The sequence below is a fragment of the Limanda limanda genome, chromosome 9 (genome assembly GCF_963576545.1).
Source record: "Limanda limanda chromosome 9, fLimLim1.1, whole genome shotgun sequence".
Classification (NCBI taxonomy): Eukaryota; Metazoa; Chordata; class Actinopteri; order Pleuronectiformes; family Pleuronectidae; genus Limanda; species Limanda limanda.
The window spans coordinates 25,954,021-25,964,223 of NC_083644.1; the positions used below are offsets into that span (position 1 = coordinate 25,954,021).

At 40.6% G+C, this 10,203-nt stretch overlaps 1 protein-coding gene across 1 annotated transcript; it reads right to left on the reverse strand.

The window, feature by feature from the left end:
• Positions 1-5,448: 5,448 nt before the first annotated feature.
• Positions 5,449-7,991, reverse strand: glulb (glutamate-ammonia ligase (glutamine synthase) b). The gene is made up of 7 exons (XM_061078125.1): positions 7,916-7,991; positions 7,461-7,644; positions 7,177-7,338; positions 6,940-7,086; positions 6,722-6,849; positions 6,410-6,609; positions 5,449-6,315 (listed from the first exon to the last, which is right to left on the reverse strand). Exons 2-7 carry the CDS (start codon positions 7,624-7,626, stop codon positions 5,997-5,999), a joined length of 1,122 nt encoding a protein of 373 aa, XP_060934108.1. The 5' UTR covers positions 7,627-7,644; positions 7,916-7,991; the 3' UTR covers positions 5,449-5,996.
• Positions 7,992-10,203: the final 2,212 nt, after the last annotated feature.

Sequence of the window (10,203 nt, forward strand, 5' to 3'; positions counted from 1 at the left end):
AACTGCATGATGGATTTGGACAGCGGGGGAGGAGAAGACGCAAGAGGACCAGAGAAATGTGGGATTTGGATCTGGAGCCAATGAAAGGCATTACTGAACTTGCAAAGGCCTCCTCCGTCTTTTCATTTTTATCTGCTTTTGGAAATTGTGGTTCAGTTTTACTTCAAATTGAAGCCCTATAAGTTTGCAGTGAATAATTATTTTTGTTTAATTATATTTAGATTAATTGAGGGAAAAAGCCAAGCGAGTTAAAGGTTCTGCTGGGCCACTGGACAGAAGTGATGACAAAAATGAAACAACGCTCCCAGGCAAGTTTTTCTACTGCTATGGTAGCAGACATGTGTACACATACTAAAAGAGAACATTGTGTCTCAGCTGCGGAGAGGCAACCTGACACCCGGGAGCTCGGTTAAACAGGATAAGACGAACAAAAAAAACTGCCGGGAAGGAGGGTCTAGTCTCGTCTTGTCAGCAAAACACAGAGGCGAAAAACAAGTGAAGCTTTGACCCATGTTTACATCTTACCATGCACACTCTTATTGTGCACACTGGGTAGCAGACATGTGTACACACTTTACAAAAACATGTTTTCCAAGTGGTGGATGGGAGGTTCTTCTCAGGTGAACACTGAGGAGAAAAACAGGGGAATCTTTGACATATGTTTACAACTCCTCGATTACCACTCAAAGCGCTTTACATTACAGTTTTCTATTCCCTTATTCACACACACATTAATCCAGTGCATCTATTAGCAACAACTTTTTTTCTTTTTCTGAGACGGGCAATTCAGGGGTACAGTATCAACGACATGAAGGGACAATGTATAGAAGTTGAAGGGAGTTAAAATTACAAATATGGTTAGGGGTGGGAGCAGGGTATAGGTGTGGACCTCGGAATGTCCTCTGCTGCTAACAAAGGAGAACTGCAAATGATGATTGTTTGAAGGAGGTGTGGGATGTTGGGTCTGCAAGGCTGCAGCAGGATCTTTCTGGATGCATTTAAACCTGTACCTAGAGCCGCCCACTTTTTATAACATTTTTATCAACAAGTGAATTAAGATAGGAACACACATTTGAAATAAGCTGATGTAGCTGTTGTGATGCATTTGTAGCCAGCAGTTAGCCGACCCCACTGTGGGACATATTGGGAAAACACCTTGAAGGAATGGTTTGAAATAAGCGTGATTTCTGACTGGACAGTATGACATCATCGCAGCAGACTTAACATCATATATTGCTTGAAAAAGCTATCCAAAAGTGTAAAAAAAAAGACAAAGTTGTGATTTTACAGGGATTTATGAGTTGGACTTTTTCTTGTCCAGTAAATCCAGGAATCTTGTTGACAGATCATGCCCCCCTTTTTAAGTCTATATGCTTAACCAAGCAAACAGCCTCCTGCCTGCTGCATCATATCTACCATACATACAGATTATGTAACTAACTCTGAGTTTGTGTTTTACACTAGGTTAAAGGGTTAGTTTTGAAGTTTTTACTCACTCTTTTTGAGAGTCTCACACCGATTCAGGCTCTATCGGACAAATTTTGATTTGGGAATATGGGCTATGCAAATAAAAATCTATGGATTGATTTATTGATTAAGTAGACAATATATATATATATATATATAAAGTTATATCAATCTTCTCATGTCATCTAAACAATTTGCATTTTAGCTTTCTGCTTAAAATGCAATTTACTAATCCTTTGAAATAAGTGTCCATATTAACATCATGTTTTGTGTCTTGAAAGCAATTATTTTCAGTCCTGTCGCTTCTGCTCTCTCATGTTTCTTATCAGTGGGTCAGCTGTGGTGCACGTGCAGCAGGATGGACAAACTCACAAAGAATCTCCTTGTCCAAGCATTCTGAGCTTTCATTAGTTTTTTTGGTGTGTGTTGAGTTTGTTGTAACCTGAATTCAACCATACTGCGTCTAATTAGCTACAGAAAGTATTCAGGAGAGTGTATCTACTAGTGCAAAAAGGTCAGATAAAAACCACCATGTGTTTGTTGTTTGAAATGCTGATGACATTTGTCACGATTGGATGTGGTCTGATCTGTGCTCCTCTGTCCGGGTTCCTCTAACCTCTCCGTCCAACCGTGCAGCTCTGCTTTCACAGCTGCTTAAGTTTCCGAACACTGAGCCAACCAAGCTGCGATACAATACATTACAATACATGTCCCCAAGACCACCGCTGAAGGGTGGGTGGGAGGTACCGGGATGGGGGGTGGGGAAGCAGCACAGCCAGACTGCTGTCACTAGTGATAGTGGTGATAGCTGGTGGCTGAAGGGATCCGCAGCACAGGAGAATGTGTTCTTGTGATAAGATTAGACCAAATGCACGAATGATGGTTCGGACCTAAGGTATCTGATTAGGTCTCGAGCCTCTGATTCAATTGCTCTACAGATGCCTTCTCATTTACAGTAAATAGTCTGAGTTGTGCGACGAGAAGGTCAAAGTGAGATTATGCAGTGCATCTTGATATGTGATACTACTCTGGATTTTTTTTTTAAATGCAGCAGTCTGGGTCTGTAAACTATGTTCTTTGTTCTGTGTACTTTACATACTCTTGACTTGCCTGTCGTTATGTAATACCCTGGTATGGAGCACCACCCCCGCCTTTCTTCCATACACCAGATTGCCTGATCATGGACTCCGGCTGCCATGGAAACCAGGCTCAAGGTGTTAGGTTTTTCTCCATGTGTCCTTGTCCACTTTGTCTAGTTTATCTGCCCAGGTTATCTTATCAGCTGCATCAATGTTCATCCTCGTATTGTGGCTCAAATGACACTTTCACAGCCCTCTGTACAAACAGTGCTGTGAGGTCAAATAACATGGAGATGAGGAACACATGTAATTCGATAGGAAAAGGTCTGAATAGGTTGTGTAACAGTGATAATTTGGTGGTCCACCTCTTCAGGCATTTCTACATGTGTTAGTTGAGGTGATTCCTCTCATGTCTTCTTATTGTGTCTCTCCATTGCACTAAAAAGGGACCACATGTCTAATGACTATGACTTTGTCTAATATGTCTCTTTGGAAAGGGCCTTTACCCGTTTGTCTGGTGGACATGATTGAGGAGGTTGGTTTCACGTGATAAGACTCATTTGGGAGTGAGCCAAATTAGATTTGTTATGTTCTCAGACTGCTATCAAATATATTGCTGCGAGCAAATACCAGTGCATGCACCCAATCCGTTTAGCTTTGTGTGAACTGATTTCCTATTCTGATAATGAGAAAATTAACGATGGGTGTGCTCTAAAAATAGAAAAAAAAAATTTTTTTTTCTTAACTATCCTCAAAGTAAAATATTGTGTTGGTTTCTTAAAACAAGTTTTTATATAATGTATAAATAGTGAAAAATCCAGTTTACATTTGTACAGAATGGGAGCGATTTTAAGTTTGTTCTCGTCAACTTTTGAAATATTCCCCTACATGTGTTCTTTTCATATGCCTCTGTGTAGAGAAAGTCCTCTACAGAAGTGCTGGCTCGTTTCTTGTTTCCGTTCTTCGGCTGCAGTTTTTAGTTTCACCCACATTTAGGCAAGAACAATACTTGGTTTAGTAAAGGTAATGATCATGGTTTGGATTAAAATAGACCCTTTCACACTGTTAACAAAGTGCAAAAAATAAACTTATCCCATGTGTTTCCACCCCACAGTGTTCACAAGGCGCTGCTCCCAGACGTGCCCGCTCACTCCACACCTTTCAACACCAACCTGTTTCTCAAGCTCACCCTCCCACAGGTGCAGTCACTTGACACTGGCAGGTGGAATTCACATGAGAAAATTAAAGAACAAACACGCTCAAATTGTTCTCACAATGAGGTTTCTCATTGTAATGAATTAAGTACACTATTACATCTACTCCATTTATTATCCTGACCTCAATTATATTGTCAAGGAGCTTGTACTGAAAACTTTACAGTCTACACACGCACGCACACACCTACATTTGACACTGAAAGAAGCCATTAGGTAAATTCTTAGTGATTTATGACCCAGGTTTTCATCTCTAACCTCTCAGAAGATATGTTTTTACACCAAAAACATGGCACATTCTTTCCTGGGCCATGTGTTGGCTTCAACTGTTCTTTGTCCTCTCACTGAGTTTTGTGTCAGACACATGAGCTTCTAATGAAGATATCAACACAGATTTCCCCCCCACACCAGCTTTTTGTAAGAAACCTGCATCTGATTGTTGTGATGTCTCACTAAAGGTCACTTGGGAAAGACACAAAACAAGTGAGCGTGAGACTCAACTTTTACCAGAGAGCTTATTTTAGGACATGCTGTCACCCCACTGATACCAGTGATCACGGACCTGAGACTGAAATATACAATGAAACACAAACAGTACTTCTTGTTAAATTTAAGATCACTTCCTAAAGTTGACTTACGCCACGTTCAAATACAATTCAACTATTATATGTTTATTTTAATAAATCGTGGACTCTAAAATCTGTCGTTCACTAAATGTGTAGGAGGTGGGTAGAGAGTAACCTGACAAAACCTGCAGAAATTGTTGAATGGGCCATTAAACTGAAAAAATGGTTTACAGAGGAAATAACTGAAGAAAAAAAAGTTAAATTATTTCAGGCAGCCCATGGGAGATAGGGAAACCTGTACATTTGAGCGACCTCGAGGCTAGAAACATGCTAAATAAATACAGACCATTTTACCATTAGAGTCTGTAATAGGCACTTAAAGGTTTGGAACCTAGCTAGTTTGTTTTTTTCCTAATATTTTGGGCAAAAAAAACCTGTTGGCCCTGAACATCAACCTGTTTTCAATTCTAGTTTGGCTGTGATTTTAAATTGAGAGCAACCGTATAAGATCAGGTGAAACTAGAGACAGTCACGACACTGAAATTACTTCAGCATGTGGTGAGAAGCACTGTTTGCATGTGCTTTTAAATGTCAGGTTAAATAATCAGTATTTAATTAAGTTTACTAATAAGTTAAATATCATATATAACTCTGACAACCATAATTGCTAAATTGCATTAGTTACCTTGACTAAGGCAACACAGTGGGACTTCTAACTGCTCGCTGAATGCATCACTTTCACAGGTTGTCAAACGACAGATTTTTACTAGGAACTCTCCCTCCTCCCACTTCTTTCCTGTTCACTTATATAAGTAGTTCTAAGGTTGAACAGACATGTCAAAACAACATACCAGAAAGGCAGGTACATACACTATTTTAATGTGTGGCATAGACAGGCAATCACTTTTACTGTAAATAATAAATGTTTTAACATTTGCCGTCATGCTTGTTTTTCTAATGATGATCTGTTTTAACTAATTGAACAAGTATAAGGGTGGTGATTTGCTTTTGTCACAATACACAACCATTTTTGAACATTACAGTGCATTTCCTCTTAATGCCGGTCACACTTCACACCAGCTGACAGTCTAGATGTGAATCTGTCAGACTAAAATTCCAGGCACAACAGGAAATCCTTTGGACTAAGTTGGAAGAAAGCTCAGATGTAAAAATGTTAGCTGTTTATTTAAGATCTTTAGGAGGTGACAATCATAAGTGAAAACAACAGAAATATAGCATTTAAAAAACATACAAAAGTAGATTGGCTATAATGACCTTTAACTATCTACAACATGATAAAACCACTGTTGAGACATCGGCCATGAAGGCTAAGAACATTCAAACGCCATTGGAATCCTTTAGGTCAAAGATATAAGATTCACAGCAACATCCTGCTGTTCAGACATTTTAATTTTTAGTTAAAACACATGGAGATCATGTACTTCTCGACATACTATCAGCTACCATGACAGAATGAACTGAACAGACAAAAAGGCAGTGTTTACGTTAGAGGTGAAGACTTTCTGCATACGACTGAAAGAAGGCAGAAATACCTCATCATTTGCTCAGTCAAGTAAAAGTTCAGTAATGGAAAGATTGATCCATAGCGTCTTGAAAAAGACACATGGCTACTTACAGTACTCATAATGGCTCTTTGACTTTTAGATTGTTTATTTGCTGTAATCTGTGGGCTCCTCTCCTTCTTCTTTGAGTAAACATGAACGCACCAGAGCCTCGGTGACGATGTAAGGGTCGCAGTTGGCCGATGGACGACGGTCCTCGAAGTAGCCCTTCTTATCCTGCCCTACTGCCCGGGGGATGCGGATGCTGGCACCACGGTTGGCCACGCCGGCGGAGAACTCGTCTATGTTTGAGGTTTCGTGACGACCGGTGAGACGTCTGGCGTTGTCCAGGCCGCCTTTGGGGTCGTAGGCGCGGATGTGATACATGTGCCTCTTTGCCAGCCTTTCAATTGACTCTTCAATGACCCTGTGAAGAACAGAGAGGGCTTAGGAACAAGCCCACAACCCAAATGCAAAACCATACACAATTTAACCCAGATAGAATGAAAACGCATTCTTACTTCAGTCCACCGTCCTCTCGCATTTCCTTCGTGCTGAAATTGGTGTGGCAGCCGGCACCATTCCAGTTCCCTGCGATAGGCTTGGGGTCAAAGGACGCCACCACGCCAAAATCCTCGCAGACCCTGTGAAGGATGAAACGAGCAATCCACAGGTGGTCCCCCATGTTGATACCTTCACATGGCCCAACCTGGAACTCCCACTAAAACACACAGTGTTATTAACAGATTATTAATAGGGTTAAAAATATTTGACGCCAAAAAATGTCGTGGAAATGCAACAATTAAAAAAACAAGACGACAACGAGACAGTACCTGAGCTGGCATGACTTCAGCATTGGTCCCACAGATCTGAACCCCAGCATACAGACAGGCTTTGTAGTGAGCTTCCACTACGTCTCGACCATATGCCTTATCTGCTCCTACTCCACAATAATAAGGCCCTAACCAGGTGGAAAGAAACTATATGTTAACTCTCTGCAGGTCATTGAGATTTCTTATTTACTGAGACAAAACAAAAGGCTGCCACTCACCCTGTGGACCTGGGAAGCCGTTGGAGGGCCAGCCAAAGGGGTGTCCATCTGTGCCAAGGATCGTGTACTCCTGCTCCATACCAAACCACGGGTGGCTGTTATCCACCATGCTCATGATCTTTCTACAGGTGTGGCGCAGGTTGGTCTCTGTCGGGAGAGAGTCGAACATAAGCTGACGCGAAATACAAGACATCTTCAACCGCAGAGATGCTCGGTTTTTGTTCTTTTCCTGCTTACCTGCTGGCTTTTGATTGTACTTGAGCACTTCACAGAGCACCAGCTTGTTGGGGTCTTTCCTGAACGGGTCCCTGAACATAGCTACCGGGATCAGGAACATGTCGCTGTTGGAGCCCTCTGACTGGTAGGTGCTGGAGCCGTCAAAGTTCCACTCAGGAAGGTCTGACAGTGGAAAACAACCAAAATCATTGAGCTATCACATAGTTTGAAACCTGTTTTTACTCATAGTTTCACTACATGCTGTTATAAACTTCAATATGGATCATACGGGTGCTTGAGCTCACCTTCAATCGTCTTGGGATCAGAATCTAAAGTTCTGGTCTTGCAGCGGAGCCCCTCTCCTGTCCCATCGATCCAGATGTACATAGCTTGGACTGTGTCTCCTTGAGGTAGACTCATGTACTGCTGCAGCACAGCTTTGTTCAGCTTTGAACTCTCTGATGTGGCCATTTTTCTTAACCCCAAAACCTACAGGAGAAAAGGGGCACATGCTAATGTGTCAGCCAAACACCAAGAAAATAAACACACACAGCTCAGACAATGGAAGTTTCTGACTGACATGGAAACTCTCCTGGGGAAGAACTACATCATGACAGAAAACATAGGATTCAGACATCGTTATATAATACTGTAAGTTAAATAGTATTGATTTTAAGGAGTTTGATAAACATGAACACATAGTTACATATTATTTAAGTTAAAATCTGAATAACTGAAACAAAGGGATCAGTTCTCTTACCGGATGTTAAGTGTAGAAAAATATCACAGGCTTCGGCCGCGAGTGTGTGAATGGGAGGTCGTGGTGAGGCTTTCTATCGTTGGTCATTCCTGCTCTACGCTGCTGCTCCACGCTGCATTTATACAACGGCAGAACATCAGCAGTCGCCTCTGATTGGCCGAGAGGTAAACGTGACCAGGTCGTGAGGAGGAAATGCGGGACTGACTGACTGAAAAAGTAGAACCCCCCCAAGAGACACACACACACACACATACACATTTTGATATATAACCCCCCACACACACACACACACAGAAAATATTTTCGCCATCCCTTGATCACAATGTGCAAAATTCTGGAAAATAATAAAACCCTCTTAAATTGAATGAAAAAGTGAGACAAGGTGAGAGAGTCACACACTGACACCGTCCGTGGATGAGAACAAGTGACACACAACGAATGCGCCCCCTAGTGGCCCTAACTCGATTTTCTTTGATAAATATAAAAAAATACAAAAAAACATTCACCAGTTCTTTAAGATGCTCTTACCTACCAAATCCTAACCTTTCATCGGGACATATACAATCTAAATAGTCGAACAATGCAGATGTAACGAATGAATGAATATAAATTGGGGGAAAATGCTAATTTTTCAATTTACATTTAAGAATAGTCTTAAATCTAGTCTTAAACTACACCCCGCCATGCTACACTATATTAAACTATACCAGGGGTCGGCAACCTTTACTATCAAAAGGGCCATTTTGCCATCTCTACCACCAAATAAAATGTTCTGGAGCCCCAAAACATATTTGATAACACAGCTTATACATTTGTACATATAGTAATACTCAGTGTTGTGCAAGTTCACACTTAAAATGAACTGGTTCAAAGTTCAGTACATGCAGATGAAAATGAACAAATTCACGTTTATTTGTTCCTTTTTTTTTATTGGGATGATTAAGGTGACTGACTGTGAGTCTGGTGTTGTATTGAATACAAAATGTTGATGAGTCATTTTCATGGTGTTTAAATGCAGCCTACTGCTCTGCTCTGATCAGCTGAGAGAAGCCCCGGGGCCTGTGTGTGTGTCTGTTTGCTGTCTGGGAGCACACACACGCACACAGTTGAAAAACACATTTTCTCTCGCCACATGTGGAAACACCTCCACTAGTTATAGTATTTATTTATGTTAATCACCCTGAAACTTTTATGGAATACAAATTTACAGGATTTACAGTGTGACAGGATTTCAGAGTTCCCCATATGTACTTTGTGAACTAGGTTGAGGTTTTTATTGCTTATAGTTGTTGTCATACATCAATTTTATTGGTTAACATGTATTCAGGGTATTATTCATCTTATCAGATGTCTGAGTAACAACCTTGTGCTCGAAATGATATCACAGCGAATATAGTCCTTCAATTGAAGATTCAAGTTGTGTGCACTTTCTCCTTTTTCAAACGTTCTGTGATATTTTGCTTATCCACAACCGACCAATAATATTCTACTGGCAGTTTGTTGTTCCCATTGTTTTCCTAACTACTCTGCACACTGTAGTCTGCCAGTTTAATAATCCCTTATGGCATGCAAGCGCAGGCTCAAGCATGTGTTCCTTGATGTCAGTCCTTAAGAAGACCTTATGTAGTTATTTGTAATGTTGAAAAAGAAAAGGTTGCAGATTCCATTTTTCCTGAATATCATAAAACAAACAGTGAATAATTTTGCTGTGACATTAAAACATTTTTAGGTTTATACCTCTGAATTTATTTGTACATTCAGCCAACGCGATACTATGACTCTTTTTCACAACCAAATAGGTAACATAAAAAATAATAAATATTTGCTGTGAATCTTTGTTATGTTTGGCTTACTCATCATTCTATTTGGCAGTTGATCATCAGCAATAACAAATCATAAGTAGATGATGAACCTTGGCTAGCATCAGGGTTTTTGTACTTTTCAGCAGATTACTGGCTCCTCTAAAACAAGTCTGTACACTTACAGCTGCTTCAACAAAGGCAACGCTCACGACAGTAAACAGATAGGTTCATTTTTCATTGGCAAAGATACGTCTTTGGTTTTAAACATGACACAGCAACAGAGAGAGAGATGAGGACAAAAATGTGACAACTCAGATATATTTTTTATTGTTTCCCTGCACAGCAACACACAAGATTTGTTTCCTGGTCGAGGCACGTCTGAAGACGGCTGCTCACAATGTGTTATGTAGTAATAAATCACAGCGCTGAGGTTGGTCAGTCATGATACAGCTGAGGACTGACACAAAGCTATCGAGGCAAACCAAG